Genomic DNA, 19,834 nt, shown 5'->3' with positions numbered 1-19,834 from the left:
ATGGCTTCATGAGGAGAGACAATTATGTGAATATATTGAAGCAACATCTCAAGACATCAGTCAGGAAGATAAAGCTTGGTCACAAATGGGTCTTCCAAATGGACATTGACCCCAAGCATACTTCCAAAGTTGTGGCAAAATGGCTTAAGGACAACAAAGTCAAGGTATTGGAGTGGCCATCACAAAGCCCTGACCTCAATCTTATAGAAAATTTGTCGGCAGAACTGAAAAAGCGTGTGCGAGCAAGGAGGCCTACAAACCTGACTCAGTTACACCAGCTCTGTCAGGAGGAATGGTCCAAAATTCACCCAATTTGTTGTGAGAAGCTTGTGGAAGGCTACCCAAAACGCTTGACCCAAGTTAAACAATTTAAAGTCAATGCTACCAAATACTAATTGAGTGTATGTCAACTTCTGACCCACTGGGAATGTGATGTAAGCTGAAATAAAAGCTGAAATAATTATTTATCTCTACTAATATTCTGACATTTCACACTCTTAAAATAAAGTGGTGATCCTAACTGACCTAAGACAGGGATTTCTTTATTGGATTAAATGTCAGGAATTGTGATAAACTGAGTTTAAATGTATTTGGCTAAGGTGTATGTGAACTTCGGACTTCAACTGTATCTTTATCTCTACATGGTGTTATCTTTCTCTCTACACGGTGGTATCTTTATCTCTACAGGGTGTTGTCTTTATCTCTACAGGGTGTTGTCTTTATCTCTACAGGGTGTTGTCTTTATCTAGAGGGTGTTATCTTTATCTCTACAGGGTGTTGTCTTTATCTCTACTGGGTGTTGTCTTTATCTCTACAGGGTGTTGTCTTTATCTCTACAGGGTGTTATCTTTATCTCTACAGGGTGTTGTCTTTATCTCTACAGGGTGTTGTCTTTATCTCTACAGGGTGTTGTCTTTATCTAGAGGGTGTTATCTTTATCTCTACAGGGTGTTGTCTTTATCTCTACAGGGTGGTATCTTTATCTCTACAGGGTGTTGTCTTTATCTAGAGGGTGTTATCTTTATCTCTACAGGGTGGTGTCTTTATCTCTACAGGGTGTTATCTTTATCTCTACAGGGTGTTGTCTTTATCTCTACAGGGTGTTGTCTTTATCTCTACAGGGTGTTGTCTTTATCTAGAGGGTGTTATCTTTATCTCTACAGGGTGTTGTCTTTATCTCTACAGGGTGGTATCTTTATCTCTACAGGGTGTTGTCTTTATCTAGAGGGTGTTATCTTTATCTCACAGGGTGGTGTCATTATCTCTACAGGGTGTTGTCTTTATCTCTACAGGGTGTTGTCTTTATCTCTACAGGGTGTTGTCTTTATCTCTACAGGGTGTTATCTTTATCTCTACAGAGTGTTATCTTTATCTCTACAGGGTGTTGTCTTTATCTCTACAGGGTGTTGTCTTTATCTCTACAGGGTGTTGTCTTTATCTAGAGGGTGTTATCTTTATCTCTACAGGGTGTTGTATTTATCTCTACAGGGTGGTATCTTTATCTCTACAGGGTGTTGTCTTTATCTCTACAGGGTGTTGTCTTTATCTCTACAGGGTGTTGTCTTTATCTCTACAGGGTGTTGTCTTTATCTCTACAGGGTGGTGTCTTTATCTCTACAGGGTGTTGTCTTTATCTCTACAGGGTGATGTCTTTATCTCTACAGGGTGTTGTCTTTATCTCTACAGGGTGTTATCTGTATCTAGAGGGTGTTGTCTTTATCTCTACAGGGTGTTGTCTTTATCTCTACAGGGTGGTATCTTTATCTCTACAGGGTGTTGTCTTTATCTAGAGGGTGTTGTCTTTATCTCTACAGGGTGGTATCTTTATCTCTACAGGGTGGTGTCTTTATCTCTACAGGGTGGTGTCTTTATCTCTACAGGGTGTTGTCTTTATCTAGAGGGTGTTGTCTTTATCTCTACAGGGTGGTATCTTTATCTCTACAGGGTGGTATCTTTATCTCTACAGGGTGGTATCTTTATCTCTACAGGGTGTTGTCTTTATCTAGAGGGTGTTGTCTTTATCTCTACAGGGTGTTGTCTTTATCTCTACAGGGTGTTGTCTTTATCTCTACAGGGTGTTGTCTTTATCTCTACAGGGTGTTGTCTTTATCTCTACAGGGTGTTGTCTTTATCTAGAGGGTGTTGTCTTTATCTCTACAGGGTGGTATCTTTATCTCTACAGGGTGGTATCTTTATCTCTACAGGGTGTTGTCTTTATCTCTACAGGGTGATGTCTTTATCTCTACAGGGTGTTGTCTTTATCTCTACAGGGTGGTATCTTTATCTCTACAGGGTGGTATCTTTATCTCTACAGGGTGTTGTCTTTATCTCTACAGGGTGTTGTCTTTATCTCTACAGGGTGATGTCTTTATCTCTGCAGGGTGTTGTCTTTATCTCTACAGGGTGTTGTCTTTATCTCTACAGGGTGTTGTCTTTATCTCTACAGGGTGTTGTCTTTATCTCTACAGGGTGATGTCTTTATCTCTACAGGGTGTTATCTTTATCTCTACAGGGGGATGTCTTTCTCTAGAGGGTGGCATCTTTCTCTACAGGGTGTTGTCTTTCTCTAGAGGGTGGTGTCTTTCTCTAGAGGGTGGTATCTTTCTCTAGAGGGTGGTATCTTTCTCTAGAGGGTGGTATCTTTCTCTAGAGGGTGTGTGTTTTTAATATTTATCTCTGCCTTTGGGTCGTGTGGTTCCTCATATCCACCATACTTCTCCAATTCCATCTTATCATCTTATCAGCTTTTCAGAGATACTGTCTTTGCATATCCCTGCACACCTCGTATGTTTGTCATTAATCACACCTCATGTGTATCTTATTAATCCAGAACTGTAGAGCAAGTGGATTTTAAATGTTTTTCTGACAATGGCCACTCATATTTTGCAAAGGCCTCTCTCTCTCTCTCTCTCTCTCTCTCTCTCTCTCTCTCTCTCTCTCTCTCTCTCTCTCTCTTTCTCTCTCTCTCTGATATGGCAGTTGTATGTTATCAATAGTCATCCATTTTGTTTAATTCAGTCCTGTTGGTTTCACAACGTTAGAGTATCTACACAGCAAGATCTGGGTAACCCACCCACACACACTGATGAACTGTCATCATCCACTTCCTGGGTTCCCCTGTCTTACCAACTTACTTCCTGGTCTGTGTCCATCTCATTGACCGCCCTCTGTCCAAGTCTTGTGACAATGATGTACAGACGTCCTACAGAGAGGCTCATAAACACAAAGTAATTTCTCTTTCTCGCTCTCCCTGTCTCTCTCTCTGTCTCTCTCTGTCTCTCTGTCTCTGTCTCTCTGTGTCTCTCTCTCTCTCTCTCTCTCTCTCTCTCTCTCTCTCTCTCTCTATTCCCCACATGTCCTGAACCCTTTATCAGTCTCCCAGTCCTCCTCCCCAAAGTCAATCGTCTGTAAATCACAAGAGGGACAAGAGTCAGCTGGAGAGAGAGAAACAGACAGAGGGAGCAGATTGGTTGTGTGCTCAGTGGTACATTCATGGTGAAGATCATCCCTCCCAATCCCCTTAATCACGTCTCACACAGAGAGAAAACCACGGCACCGACAGCTACCATCCTGGGACCACTGCGTTTGGAGAAGCAGAGAGTTGGTGGGAGGGAGGGCGGGAGAGAGAGAGCGGGAGGGAGGCACGGAGAGAGAGTGTTATAGTTTCCTGAGAAAAGCTCAGGGCTATGGTCTACAAAAAATGTCTCATTTCAATGTTTCAATGATTTCATCCTCTATTTCCTCTTCCCTTCTGTCACTCAACTCCCTAACCCTCTCTTCCTTCTCTTTACCCCCAACCCCCACCTTTACATGTCTTTCTCTTCCTCTTCCTCTTTGACCTTCACAGTTGCTGATAGGGTTTGAAAGTGGAACAGTAGTACAGTGGGACCTCCGGGCCAAGAAGGTTGACTTCAGAATCTACTATGATGAAGTAAGTTTCTGTCTGTCTGTCTCTTACACCCCCCCGCCTCTCTCTCTCTCTGTCTCTCTCTCTATGTCTCTCTCTCTCGATGTCTCTCTTTCTCTCTCTTTCTCTGTCTCTCTCTGTCTCTCTCTCTCTCTCTCTCTCTCTCTCTCCCACTAACAGGCAGTTGAACAGGTGAGTTCACCCACCTGTCCTGTCTGATGCTTACAAAAAGCTTCCGTTTAAATTGTTGCCTTGCTTTGTTTCATTAAGGGCCCTTCCCAAGTATGTTTCTGTTAGGTCAAGCAGTCAGGCACGGTGTAAAGGCCTTTTTACATGATGTTTAACCTACTGTATATGTTCCCTACCCTCATTATCAGTGATCATTAAAAACCAGCACCCCTCTCTGGTGCCTCCAGGTCTCTAGACCTCTCTGGTGCCTCCAGGTCTCTAGACATATCTGGTGCCTCCAGGTCTCTAGACCTTTCTGGTGCCTCCAGGTCTCTTTGACTCTCTGGTGCCTCCAGGTCTCTTTGACTCTCTGGTGTCTCCAGATCTCTAGAACTCTCTGGTCTCTCCAGGTCTCTATGACTCTCTGGTGTCTCCAGGTCTCTAGAACTCTCTGGTCTCTTTAGGTCTCTATGACTCTCTGGTGCCTCCAGGTCTCTTTGACTCTCTGGTGTCTCCAGGTGACATCACGAAGACACATGCACTTCTCATATGGAACCGTTCAAATAAGGTCATAAAGAAATAAACAAACAGCACCAACGTGAAACACATTGGATGACTTTAATCTTCTTCTTTCCTGTTTTATCACTGACTACGGTTACATGTAATAAACACAACGTTTTACGAAATAAACAATCATGTGAGAATTGTGGATAGTCAGACTAATTTAACAGTTCGATTAAAACGTTTACACGCTTTTCAACTAGATTGATATCCCCTAAAAATAATCCTGTTTCCATGGACACATCTGAAATCAGGCTACCTGATAGCACTCTAATAAATGAAGAAAATTGCCAAATATAAATAAACATTCATATTAAAGCTGTGACCATGTTATTTTTGGGGGGAATCGAATTTGATTCTGAGTTTGTTTGAATCAAATTTGATTCTAAGTTTGTATGTGAAGACTGCTTCAAAGACGCATATATTTCAGTTGATTCCGAAGTCACTTCACTTCAGTGCTTAAAGATGCTTGTTTGACTGGGATTAGCCTGCTTGGCTGGTGCTAGCCCGCTTGGCTGGTGCTAGCTCGCTTGGCTGGTGCTAGCTCGCTTGGCTGGTGCTAGCCCGCTTGGCAGGTGCTAGGCCGCTTGGCTGGTGCTAGCTCGCTTGGCTGGTGCTAGCTCGCTTGGCTGGTGCTAGGCCGCTTGGCTGGCGCTAGCTCGCCTGGCTGGTGCTAGGCCGCTTGGCTGGTGCTAGGCTGCTTGGCTGGTGCTAGCTCGCTTGGCATGGGGTAGCCCGCTTGGCTGGTGCTAGCCCGCTTGGCTGGTGCTAGCCCGCTTGGCTGACGCTAGCCCTGTTGGCTGGTGCTAGCTCGCTTGGCTGGTGCTAGGCTGCTTGGCTGGTGCTAGCTCGCTTGGCATGGGGTAGCCCGCTTGGCTGGTGCTAGCCCGCTTGGCTGGTGCTAGCCCGCTTGGCTGACGCTAGCTCTGTTGGCTGGTGCTAGCTCGCTTGGCTGGTGCTAGCCTGCTTGGCTGGCACTAGGCTGCTTGGCTGGCGCTAGGCCGCTTGGCTGGCGCTAGCTCGCTTGGCTGGCGCTAGCTCGCTTGGTTGGCGCTAGGTCGCTTGGCTGGCGCCAGCCTGCTCGGCTGGCGCGTAAGGCCGCTTGGCTGGCGCGTAAGGCCGCTTGGCTGGCGTGTAAGGCCGCTTGGCTGGTGCTAGGCCGCTTGGCTGGTGCTAGGCTGCTTGGCTGATGCTAGCTCGCTTGGCATGGGGTAGCCCGCTTGGCTGGTGCTAGCCCGCTTGGCTGGTGCTAGCCCGCTTGGCTGACGCTAGCCCTGTTGGCTGGTGCTAGCTCGCTTGGCTGGTGCTAGGCTGCTTGGCTGGTGCTAGCTCGCTTGGCATGGGGTAGCCCGCTTGGCTGGTGCTAGCCCGCTTGGCTGGTGCTAGCCCGCTTGGCTGACGCTAGCTCTGTTGGCTGGTGCTAGCTCGCTTGGCTGGCGCGTAAGGCCGCTTGGCTGGCGTGTAAGGCCGCTTGGCTGGTGCTACCCCGCTTGGCAGGTGCTAGGCCCCTTGGCTGGCGCTAACCCGTTTGGCTGGCGTGTAAGGCCTCTTGGCTGGTGCTAGGTCTCTTGGCCGGCGCTAGGCCTCTTGGCTGGTGCTAGGCCTCTTGGCCGGCGCTAGGCCTCTTTGCTGGTGCAAGGCCTCTTGGCCGGTGCTAGGCCTCTTGGCTGGCGCTAGGCCTCTTGGCTGGCGCTAGGCCTCTTGGCTGGCGCTAGGCCTCTTGGCCGGCGCTAGGCCTCTTGGCCGGTGCTAGGCCTCATGGCTGGTGCTAGGCCTCTTTGCTGGTGCTAGGCCTCTTGGCTGGCGCTAGACCTCTTGGCTGGTGCTAGCACATGCTCAGATCAAATACACCGCTTGGAACTCCGATTAATTAAGGTGTTTACATGGTGTTTACAAGGTGTTTACAAGGTGTTTACATGGTGTTTACGTGGTGTTTACATGGTGTTTACATGGTGTTTACATGGTGTTTGCATGGTGTTTACATGGTGTTTACAAGGTGTTTACATGGTGTTTACACGGTGTTTACACGGTGTTTACACAGTGTTTACAAGGTGTTTACAAGGTGTTTACATGGTGTTTACAAGGTGTTTACATGGTGTTTACATGGTGTTTACAAGGTGTTTACAAGGTGTTTACATGGTGTTTACATGGTGTTTACATGGTGTTTACAAGGTGTTTACATTGTGTTTACATGGTGTTTACATGGTGTTTACAAGGTGTTTACAAGGTGTTTACATTTTGTTTACATGGTGTTTACATGGTTTTTACAAGGTGTTTACAAGGTGTTTATGTGGTGTTTACATGGTGTTTACATGGTGTTCACAAGGTGTTTACAAGGTGTTTACAATTTGTTTACATGGTGTTTACATGGTGTTTACAAGGTGTTTACGTGGTGTTTACATTGTGTTTACGTGGTGTTTACATGGTGTTTACATTGTGTTTACATGTCCTATTAATTTTTCAGAAAACCAGGTGTTTTAATCAGCGTATGCTTTACTCTCGATTTTGACCTTACGCCTAATAAGATAAGCAGAGTACGTTTATTTACATGCCTACTGCCATAATCAGTTTAATATCAAATAGTTACTGTGCAGGTAAACATAATGTGTGTGTGTGTGTGTGTTGAGTCTAGGGAAGGAACATAAGCCTAATTGGATTGCATTATTGACTTTTACTGTGTAATTATTCGAATGTTACATATACGACTGTCCATTTCCTTAGTTTCCCCTCCCCTCCATTTCTGTACTTCTCCGGTTCTATGTCTAGTTATCGGTTTGAGGTGGTATTGATCCTGTTCACAGTTTTAATCAGTCCGGCTCTAGCCGTTTCCACTCTCATTTAGCTCCAAAGTAGTTTAGGGACAGCACTGATTTGATTTAGGTACTAGGTTAACCCTGGGTGAAGGGGTGCATTCTGTCCTCACATGGGGCACCAATGCAGGTAGGAGAGTTTCCACATTCCCTTCCCTCTCTCTCTCTACCCTTAATAACATATCTTCCTCTCTCCCTTCTCACGTTGCCCTCCTCCCTCCCTCTATCTATCCTTTATTGCTCTCTCTCTCTTTCCCTCTCTCCCTCTCTCTCTCTACCCTCACAATCCCTTCCTCCCTCTCTCTCTCTAATCTTTAAATCTCTCTCTCTCTGTTTCTTTCCCTCTCGCACTCTCTCGCTCTCTCTCTCTCTACCCTCATAATCCCCTCCTCCCTCCCTCTCTCTAACCTTAATTCTCTCTCCCTCCAGGCTATCCATTCTGTGAGCTGGCACCATGAAGGGAACCAGTTCATGTGTAGCCACTCAGACGGCAGCTTGACTATGTGGAACCTGAGGAACACAGCCAGACCTATTCAGATCACATATCCTCATGGTGAGACACACACACACACACAAACACACACACGTACACAAACAAACACACATAAACAAACAAACACACATCTACAAACACATGTCAGATGTTTGCTGAATACTCTTTCAGCTCTGATTGTGATGAGGAAACTCTGCTTCTCTGCCACGGCCTTGGCTGTCTGTGGCTGTGATGGACTCGTCTGTGTGTAGGCGCCATTGTTTGACCCTTTGAACTGTCTTAGGAAGACTCCCCCAGCACTGTCTGTCTGCTCAGAGCTCAGACCCACAGGAAGGACACACACACAGTCTGTCTGGAACAGGACTGGAACAGTGGACTAATAGGACTGGAACAGTGGACTAATAGGACTGGAACAGTGGGCTAATAGAACTGGAACAGTGGGCTAATAGGACTGGAACAGTGGGCTAATAGAACTGGAACAGTGGGCTAATAGGACTGGAACAGTGGGCTAATAGAACTGGAACAGTGGGCTAATAGGACTGGAACAGTGGGCTAATAGAACTGGAACAGTGGGCTAATAGAACTGGAACAGTGGGCTAATATGACTGGAACAGTGCTTTAATAGGACTGGAACAGTGGGCTAATAGGACTGGAACAGTGGGCTAATAGGACTGGAACAGTGGGCTAATAGGACTGGAACAGTGGGCTAATAGAACTGGAACAGTGGGCTAATAGAACTGGAACAGTGGGCTAATAGGACTGGAACAGTGGACTAATAGGACTGGAACAGTGGACTAATAGGACTGGAACAGTGGGCTAATAGGACTGGAACAGTGGACTAATAGGACTGGAACAGTGGACTAATAGGACTGGAACAGTGGGCTAATAGGACTGGAACAGTGGGCTAATATAACTGGAACAGTGGGCTAATAGGACTGGAACAGTGGGCTAATAGAACTGGAACAGTGGACTAATAGGACTGGAACAGTGGGCTAATAGAACTGGAACAGTGGGCAATTCGTTTTATTTTATTTATTAATTTTACTTTATTTGACTGGTCAGGTCAGAGAGAGAGCGAGATAAGCTTCTTTCACCTCAGCAAGAGACATTCTACTTTGACTCTGTTCTACTCGGTTCTGTTCTGCTCTGGTCTGCTCTGTTCTGCTCTTTTCTTCTCTGTTCTGCTCTGTTTTGTTCTACTCGGTTCTGTTCTGCTCTGTTCTGCTCTGGTCTGCTCTGTTCTGCTCTGTTCTGCTCTTTTCTGTTCTGCTCTGTTCTGCTCTGGTCTGCTCTATTCTGCTCTGTTATGGATCTACACTGTTCTGCTCTGCTCTGCTCTATTCTGCTCTGTTATGGATCTACACTGTTCTGCTCTGTTATGGATCTACACTGTTCTGCTCTGTTATGGATCTACACTGTTCTGCTCTGTTATGGATCTACACTGTTCTGCTCTTCTCAATGTAGATTATTATGACGTGAGGTTATATTTTCTCTCTGATATGTGGGCTTATTAGCTGTTTACACTGCATTTTGAGAAGGACGTTTTATCATGAATACCGTAAGAGATGAACCCAGAATCCTGGATGACATGCCAGGTCAGATCCCAGAGGAAAGTACTCTGCCTTACGGGTGGTTCTCCCTGTACAAGTTGCGCCGTACTACAGTACATCTTGCAGGGTGCCACAGAATTCTACGGCACGTTATTTTAAGTGTCAGCCATTGTTGCCAGAATGACTCAATTTACCAATTCAATCGGTCACCGTCTACCAGAAACGGTAGCGGCATAAACCTCAAAACTGGTAAAAGGAAGAACCACTGTACAAACAGTAGACTTGAGAAGAGGTAAACATTGTAAACGACGTACATCTCGGTCACCCACCGTCGCCACATTAACCAACATGTTCTATTCTACTTCCCTTCCACTCCCCAGCTTGTTAATCACAGTTACCAAAGGAATTAGATAGAAACATATGCTTTGATGAGGAAAAGAGACAAAAAATGTGTTGTTGAACAGAATATGCAAACGCACACAGAGGTTGTTCTACTGTACTACTAAATTCCATTAAGGTTTGAATCAGTTTAGAATTACAGTTGATGACAGGGATTTGAAAAACTCTGAGATATTCTAACAACTCCTATCATCAAAGTATAAAAACTGTAAACATTTAAAGGGATAGTCCACTTTTTGAGATGTTCCCTTTTCTCATCTCCCCCAGGGAAGATACTGAAGGAAGGGAGGAAGGAGTCATGTAAGCCCATCCTCAAGGTGGAATACAAGACCTCCAGAAACAGGTAAACCAGGAGCCTGTAACAGGTAAACCAGGAGCCTGTAACAGGTAAACCAGGAGCCTGAAACAGGTAAACCAGGAGACTCTAACAGGTAAACCAGTAGCCTGTAACAGGTAAACCAGGAGCCTGTAACAGGTAAACCAGGAGCCTGTAACAGGTAAACCAGGAGCCTGTAACAGGTAAACCAGGAGCCTGTAACAGGTAAACCAGGAGCCTGTAACAGGTAAACCAGGAGCCTGTAACAGGTAAACCAGGAGTCTCTAACAGGTAAACCAGGAGCCTGTAACAGGTAAACCAGGAGCCTGTAACAGGTAAACCAGGAGCCTGTAACAGGTAAACCAGGAGCCTGTAACAGGTAAACCAGGAGCCTGTAACAGGTAAACCAGGAGCCTGTAACAGGTAAACCAGGAGCCTGTAACAGGTAAACCAGGAGCCTGTAACAGGTAAACCAGGAGCCTCTAACAGGTAAACCAGGAGCCTGTAACAGGTAAACCAGGAGCCTGTAACAGGTAAACCAGGAGCCTGTAACAGGTAAACCAGGAGCCTCTAACAGGTAAACCAGGAGCCTGTAACAGGTAAACCAGGAGCCTGTAACAGGTAAACCAGGAGCCTGTAACAGGTAAACCATGAGTCTCTTAACAGGTAAACCAGGAGTCTCTAACAGGTAAACCAGGAGCCTGTAACAGGTAAACCAGGAGCCTGTAACAGGTAAACCAGGAGCCTCTAACAGGTAAACCAGGAGCCTCTAACATGTAAACCAGGAGCATGTAACAGGTAAACCAGGAGCCTGTAACAGGTAAACCAGGAGCCTCTAACAGGTTGTCCCGCTAGCGAAAATACATCAGTCATGACCCATTTTCTAGGAAGTGTTTAGATAAATGTTTTTTTCTTTTCCATTCACACTCAAATACAGAGAAGTTTTCTTTGAAACCAAACAAATTCATGTCAAAGCAGTCCTTGTGTAATGCACATTAATTTGTTAAGTTCTCAGTGTTTGTATTTGCCCCCCAAAAACTATTTTGATGTGCTTCTGAAGTGAAACTCAGTATGAACATGCTCCAGATAGGTCTGAGTCATCCATATGAAGGCTTTATATCACACAAGAAGACAATTAACAGTACAGAGAGCCTTTTTAAAAGCGTTTCATATCTCCACACACGGGATTGAGAGGAGAGCCTCTGAAATTCTTATCCGATTCATGATTTTTGTTGTCTGTTGGGAATGCTTGATCCCTGTTATCTTTTCCTATTTCCCTCCTTTAAATGGCTTGTGGATTTACAATTGAGGCTTGTAGTTCTAGTTGTGTGAAGTTCGATTTAAAAGAGACATACAGTTGAAGTCAGAAGTTTTACATACACCTTAGCCAAATACATTTAAACTCAGCTTTTTCACAATTCCTAACATTTAATCCTAGTAAAAATTCCCTGTCTTAGGTCAGTTAGGATCACCACTTTAATTTAAGAACGTGAAATGTCAGAATAATAGTAGAGAGAATTATTTTTTCAGCTTTTATTTCTTTCATCACATTCCCAGTGGATCAGAAGTTTACATACACTCAATTTGGTAGCATTGCCTTTTGTCGTGGAAATTTCCTGTATTTACCAAATCATGAGAGCAAACCACACACAAGTCAGAGTTAGTTATCACAAACTCCATCGTTAATTATATGAGCTCCATCACAACCCTGTGACTCTCAGATCAATTCAGTGTCTATAAATGAATTCTCTGAGAGTCCCTTACACATTGCAACTGAGATCCTTTATAGCAAAGACACACATAGCCAGACAGCATTGGCATAATTTATCGTTCAGCTTTGTCTCCTAAACTATGTTATTTTCTCAAACTCAGAACCATAAACAAATCCTCCATATCAACAGGCATATATCAAATCCATCCTATCTTGACAAGATCACAGAGACACATTGACTGGCACACAGACATTGTGGAGCCAAGAGATACACGCTTGACCTCTCCCCTCTCTCCGGCCCAAGTAACTTAGTCCTGACAGAGAACAGATAATTGCAACCCGGCCACAGTATTATACAAAAATAAACATTCTGATGAGAAGAAACTTACAAACATATGATGAATATAAAACATCTTACCCATGTTACCAACTAATTCTGATTATTCCCCAACACTTTACATTGTTTAACTTGAGTCAAACGTTTTGGGTAGCTCTTGTCGTGTCTTTACCATCATTAACTGAAGACTTAGCTTTTATCAAAGATTCTCTGTAATTATTATTACATGATTAAACTGATTCATCATGTAACTGTAATTAACTAGGAAGTCGGGGCACCAAGGAAAATATTCAGATTGCAAAGTTATAGTTTTCCTAATATAACTTTTCAGATATTTTCATACCTGATCAATAGTTAATAATTAAGAATGATTTACCTCACGTTAGTCTCATTCCAAATGTCGTAAGTTGTTGGTTATCGGCACGAACCCAGTCTTCACTATGAGTCATCCATACATCAATTGTCTTAAATCATTTATTTATTAACTAAGAAAGTCACAGATATGCATAAACAAACAATAGATAGTTACAAGTAAATAATAGCGGAGTTTCCCTAGTGGGATAAACCGGCATCGCGGCTTGGTGTACAAAAGGGAAGTGGGGGTCGACTGAGATAAAATAACACACAGTTGATAATTATAACAATTGAAATGCTAATCCTTTACACATGAACGCTCACTCATTCGGGAACAATTACAATCAATATATATATTTACACTCAGTGTATCATCGGGATCTCTATTGAGAAGTTTGTTTCTGTTGGAGAATTGTCCGCTCTCTCTCTGCCGTGGTTAGAATGGATAGTTCAGAGTGACATTCATTCATGAATGTTATAGAATAGATGTTTCGGCGGTTGTTTTTTTTTGCGTTCAATGATACCGAATTCCTAGCTGCAGACTAGTAATTAATATCAAAGACTTGTTCTTATTCTGTCGGTATCGATAGTCTGAGAGTTTATCCACGTGGGATCGTTAAAAGATTCAGCAGTCTGGTCTCAAACCTTGACCCTCTCATTATCTAGGTGGTCTGCAACCTTTGTTCTCGTAATGGAGAAAAAACGTGGTCCGTTAAGAAATTCTCAAGGTGGGGTTTTATTCGGAATTGCAGAAAAGGGCCTGTCCCAGGATGCCCGACCCTAACTGGGCACATGGGCGGTCCTCTGATTAGTTAAACTCAAAAGGGAATTGGAGTTTCCTTCATTAAAAAGTTCAAAATCACATTACACAATTTTACAAACAGTATCATCTTCACTCATTCATCTTATACAACAATTAGATGTAAACCTCAAATCTGAGGCTATTATATAAACAGCGTTATGGTAATGTGGCCGCACCGTCTCCCATGAGCTTCCGCAAGTTGTAAAAAATTGACCAGTTCGTAGATTCTTCACCAATCTTTTATACCTTCTCCAGAACATAAATGTTGCCTCAAGTTCTGTGAGGTGGAAGAAATTCCTTTGTTCTCTATGAAAATTCACTCTGTCTCTATACTGTGGCCATGAGGAGATCATCTCCTCCAGGAATTTACAACCTCTCTGACCACAGCAACCTAGTTTTAGGAGACAGAGAGAGTGGGATGGTACTCGCTGTACCCAAAGAGGGCAACGTCATGACACTCTCAACAAGCTTCCCACAATAAGTTGGGTGAATTTTGTCCCATTCCTCCTGACAGAGCTGGTTTAACTGAGTCAGGTTTATAGGCATACTTGCTCACACACTCTTTTTCAGTTCTGCCCACAAATTTTCTATGGGATTGAGGTCAGGCCTTTGTGATGGCCACTCCAATACCTTGACTTTGTTGTCCTTATTAAGCCATTTTGCCACAATACTTTGGAAGTATGCTTGGGGTCATTGTCTATTTGGAAGACCCATTTGCGACCAAGCTTTAACTTCCTGACTGATGTCTTGAGATGTTGCTTCAATATATCCACATAATGTTCCCTTCCTCATGATGCCATCTATTTTGTGAAGTGCACCAGTCCCTCCTGCAGCAAAGCACCCCCACAACATGATGCTGCCACCCCCGTGCTTCACGGTTGGGATGGTATTCTTCGGCTTGCAAGCCTCCCCCTTTTTCCTCCAAACATAACGATGGTCATTATGGCCAAACAGTTTTTGTTTCATCAGACCAGAGGACATTTCTCCAAAAAGTACGATCTTTGTCCCCATGTGCAGTTGCAAACCGTAGTCTGGCTTTTTTAATGGTGGTTTTGGAGCAATGGCCTCTCCTTGCTGAGTGGCCTTTCCGGTTATTTCTATATAGGACGCGTTTTACTGTGGATATAGATACTTTTGTACCTGTTTCCTCCTTTGCTGTTGTTCTGGGATTGATTTGCACTTTTCGCACCAAAGTACGTTAATCTCTAGGCGACAGAACGCGTCTCCTTCCTGATTGGTATGACGGCTGCGTGGTTCCATGGTGTTTATACTTGCGTACTATTGTTTGTACAGATGAACGTGGTACCTTCAGGCGTTTGTAAATTGCTCCCAAGGATGACCCAGACTTGTGGAGGTCTACAGTTTTTTTCTGAGGTCTTGGCTTGATTTCTTTTGATTTTCCCATGATGTCAAGCAAAGAGGACCTGAGTTTGAAGGAAAGCCTTGAAATACATCCACAGGTCCACCTCCAATTGACTCAAATTATGTCCATTAGCCTATCAGAAGCTTCTAAAGCCATGACACAATTTTCTGTAGTTTTCCAAGCTGTTTAAAGGCACAGTCATCTTAGTGTATGTAAACGTCTGACCCACTGGAATGGTGATACAGTGAATTATAAGTTAAATAATCTGTCTGTAAACAATTGTTAGAAGAATTACTTGTGTCATGCACAAATTAGATGTCGTAACCGACTTGTCAAAACTATAGTTTATTAACAAGAAATATGTGGAGTGGTTGAAAAACAAGTTTTAATGACACCAACCTAAGTGTTTGTAAACTTCTGACTTCAACTGTATAGAAAAGCTAATTAAGCAAATGTGAGTCATGTACTGGGACAGAGACAGACACTTTAGACTGGGACAGAGACAGACACTTTAGACTGGGACAGAGACAGACACTTTAGACTGGGACAGAGACAGACACTTTAGACTGGGACAGAGACAGACACTTTAGACTGGGACAGAGACAGACACTTTAGACTGGGACAGAGACAGACACTTTAGACTGGGACAGAGACAGACACTTTAGACTGGGACAGAGACAGACACTTTAGACTGGGACAGAGACAGACACTTTAGACTGGGACAGAGACAGACACTTTAGACTGGGACAGAGACAGACACTTTAGACTGGGACAGAGACAGACACTTTAGACTGGGACTGTGACATCCACTTTAGACTGGGACAGAGACAGACACTTTAGACTGGGACAGAGACAGACACTTTAGACTGGAACAGGGACAGACACTTTAGACTGGGACAGAGACAGACACTTTAGACTGGGACAGTGACATACACTTTAGACTGGGACAGAGACAGACACTTTAGACTGGGACAGAGACAGACACTTTAGACTGGGACAGAGACAGACACTTTAGACTGGGACAGAGACAGACACTTTAGACTGGGACAGAGACAGACACTTTAGACTGGGACAGAGACAGACACTTTAGACTGGGACAGAGACAGACACTTTAGACTGGGACAGAGACAGACACTTTAGACTGGGACAGAGACAGACACTTTAGACTGGGACAGAGACAGACACTTTAGACTGGGACAGTGACGTACACTTTAGACTGGGACAGAGACAGACACTTTAGACTGGGACAGAGACAGACACTTTAGACTGGGACAGTGACAGACACTTTAGACTGGGACAGAGACAGACACTTTAGACTGGGACAGGGACAGACACTTTAGACTGGGACAGGGACAGACACTTTAGACTGGGACAGGGACAGACACTTTAGACTGGAACAGGGACAGACACTTTAGACTGGGACAGAGACAGACACTTTAGACTGGGACAGTGACATACACTTTAGACTGGGACAGAGACAGACACTTTAGACTGGGACAGAGACAGACACTTTAGACTGGAACAGGGACAGACACTTTAGACTGGGACAGAGACAGACACTTTAGACTGGGACAGAGACAGACACTTTAGACTGGGACAGAGACAGACACTTTAGACTGGAACAGGGACAGACACTTTAGACTGGGACAGAGACAGACACTTTAGACTGGGACAGTGACATACACTTTAGACTGGGACAGAGACAGACACTTTAGACTGGGACAGTGACATACACTTTAGACTGGGACAGAGACTGACACTTTAGACTGGGACAGAGACAGACACTTTAGACTGGGACAGAGACAGACACTTTAGACTGGGACAGTGACATACACTTTAGACTGGGACATAGACAGACACTTTAGACTGGGACAGTGACATACACTTTAGACTTTGACAGAGACAGACACTTTAGACTGGGACAGTGACATACACTTTAGACTGGGACAGAGACAGACACTTTAGACTGGGACAGAGACAGACACTTTAGACTGGGACAGAGACATACACTTTAGACTGGGACAGAGACTGACACTTTAGACTGGGACAGAGACAGACACTTTAGACTGGGACAGAGACAGACACTTTAGACTGGGACAGTGACATACACTTTAGACTGGGACAGAGACAGACACTTTAGACTGGGACTGTGACATCCACTTTAGACTGGGACAGAGACAGACACTTTAGACTGGGACAGAGACAGACACTTTAGACTGGAACAGGGACAGACACTTTAGACTGGGACAGAGACAGACACTTTAGACTGGGACAGTGACATACACTTTAGACTGGGACAGAGACAGACACTTTAGACTGGGACAGAGACAGACACTTTAGACTGGGACAGTGACATACACTTTAGACTGGGACAGAGACAGACACTTTAGACTGGGACAGAGACAGACACTTTAGACTGGAACAGGGACAGACACTTTAGACTGGGACAGAGACAGACACTTTAGACTGGGACAGAGACAGACACTTTAGACTGGGACAGAGACAGACACTTTAGACTGGGACAGAGACAGACACTTTAGACTGGGACAGAGACAGACACTTTAGACTGGGACAGAGACAGACACTTTAGACTGGGACAGAGACAGACACTTTAGACTGGGACAGTGACATACACTTTAGACTGGGACAGTGACATACACTTTAGACTGGTACAGAGACAGACACTTTAGACTGGGACAGAGACAGACACTTTAGACTGGGACAGAGACAGACACTTTAGACTGGGACAGAGACAGACACTTTAGACTGGGACAGAGACAGACACTTTAGACTGGGACAGAGACAGACACTTTAGACTGGGACAGAGACAGACACTTTAGACTGGGACAGAGACAGACACTTTAGACTGGGACAGAGACAGACACTTTAGACTGGGACAGAGACAGACACTTTAGACTGGGACAGAGACAGACACTTTAGACTGGGACAGAGACAGACACTTTAGACTGGGACAGGGACAGACACTTTAGACTGGGAGAGAGTCTGTTTCCACAGCAGTGAGCTCTACGTCATCTTCTCTGTTTCCACAGCAACGAGCCCTATGTCATCTTCTCTGTTTCCACAGCAACGAGCCCTATGTCATCTTCTCTGGGGGTCTGTCATACGACAAGGCTGGGGGACGGAGGCCCACCCTGACCATCATGCATGGCAAGGCCATCACGGTGCTGGAGATGGACCACCCTATCGTAGAGTTCCTGGTGCTCTGTGACACCCCATACTCCAACAGTGAGTTGAGGGGCCATGGTCATTAGCTGGGGTTTAAAGGATTAAGTAAAATCTCTCTCTCTTTCTCTCTCTCACTCTCGCTCTCTTTCCCTCCCTCCCTACATCAAATACACACATATGTTACTCTGTGGAGATGTAGAAACATACAGTATATTTAATGTTCCTTCCTGTGTAGTTAATGTATTTGTTCTCTGTGTTACTGTCTACAGAGATCCAGGATCCGTATGCGGTGGTGCTGCTTCTAGAAAAGGACTTTATCATGGTTGATCTGACACAGAGCAAGTATGTTCACACACACACACACACACACACACACACACACACACACACACACACACACACACACACACACACACACAGGCTGCTGCTGCTGCTGTGGTCCAGAGGAAACCAGGCTGTCAACTCCGGATGTGACTGGATATGACTCCGTCTTCTCACAGCTGTCTAGGTGACACCGTCAGGCCAAATGTTAGACATCACCAGGGGGAATAACACTCCTCTATAAACACATCACAACTATAGTAGTCCCAGACAGCATCCTACCACGTAAAACTATATTAGTCCCAGACAGCATCCTACCACATAAAACTACAATAGTCCCAGACATCATCCTACCACATAAAACTATAGTAGTCACAGACAGCATCCTACCACATAAAACTACAATAGTCACAGACAGCATCCTACCACATACAGCTATACTAGTCCCAGACAGCATCCTACCACATAAAACTATATTAGTCCCAGACAGCATCCTACCACATAAAACTATATTAGTCCCAGACAGCATCCTACCACATCACAACTATAATAGTCCCAGACAGCATCCTACCACATAAAACAACAATAGTCCCAGACAGCATCCTACCACATCACAACTATAATAGTCCCAGACAGCATCCTACCACATAAAACAACAATAGTCCCAGACAGCATCCTAGCACATAAAACTACAATAGTCCCAGACAGCATCCTACCACGTAAAACTGCAGATTACACATCAACTATTCCTCCATAGTTTTATGACTCTGTGTTTACATAATTACAGCGTTGATATGGAATAGTGCTTGGACAATTAGCTGCTGGGTATGTATTGAAGTGGTTGGTGTCTTGGGTGGTGTTCTGCTATGCTACCACCAAAAGGTTGAAATATGCATCAGATGCCCATTGGATATCCACAAACTACACTACTCACAGTTAGAACATATTGGACCTTTTGGTTATTTGTCATTTCAAAAATGTTGGTGATAACATTCTGTATCAGTCACACACACACACACACACACACACACACACACACACACACACACACACACACACACACACGTACTTCCCTGTGAGAACTCGACATGCACATTATATAATTTTTCTTTCCCTTCTCCTGTTGCAAGTTTCCCCATCTTTGAGAACCCATACCCCATGGACATCCACGAGTCTCCTGTCACCTGTACAGCCTACTTCGCCGAGTGCCCCCCGGATATCATCCCAGTCCTCTACTCCGTAGGAGCCAAGCAGAAGAAGACCGGCTACAGCCACAAGGTACGCTACAGGTCATAGGTCATAGGTCAGACAATGACAAAGTAATACTAAAGCGAACAACAACAAAAAAGCTCAATTCCGTTTGGGGAACTTTTCAGTCCATTGACCATCTGTCTTATTCCTGACAGGAGTGGCCAGTGAGTGGCGGTACGTGGACATTAGGCTCACAGACCTACCCAGAGGTTATCGTCACAGGGTGAGTCAGTGGGTTCCGTACTGTTGGAGACTTTGTTGTCAAAGTGTGTGAATTCATTCAGACAGGAAGTAATAAAGTTTTC

General features: G+C 44.5%; 1 protein-coding gene across 1 annotated transcript in view; it reads left to right on the top strand.

Annotated features, from left to right (window-relative positions):
• Positions 1–19,834, top strand: part of LOC139406187 (syntaxin-binding protein 5-like) — a 236,343-nt gene that overhangs the window by 122,434 nt on the left and 94,075 nt on the right. The window contains exons 7-13 of the mRNA XM_071148687.1: positions 3,848–3,931; positions 7,876–7,999; positions 10,156–10,231; positions 17,857–18,017; positions 18,227–18,299; positions 19,409–19,556; positions 19,685–19,752. Coding sequence (XP_071004788.1) covers positions 3,848–3,931; positions 7,876–7,999; positions 10,156–10,231; positions 17,857–18,017; positions 18,227–18,299; positions 19,409–19,556; positions 19,685–19,752 — 734 coding nt within the window. The remainder of the gene's footprint in view (positions 1–3,847; positions 3,932–7,875; positions 8,000–10,155; positions 10,232–17,856; positions 18,018–18,226; positions 18,300–19,408; positions 19,557–19,684; positions 19,753–19,834) is intronic.

The sequence above is a fragment of the Oncorhynchus clarkii genome, chromosome 3, assembly GCF_045791955.1.
Source record: "Oncorhynchus clarkii lewisi isolate Uvic-CL-2024 chromosome 3, UVic_Ocla_1.0, whole genome shotgun sequence".
Taxonomy (NCBI): domain Eukaryota; kingdom Metazoa; phylum Chordata; class Actinopteri; order Salmoniformes; family Salmonidae; genus Oncorhynchus; species Oncorhynchus clarkii.
The sequence above is the reverse complement of the archived record's forward strand: the minus strand, read 5'-3'. Positions and strand labels throughout refer to the sequence as shown.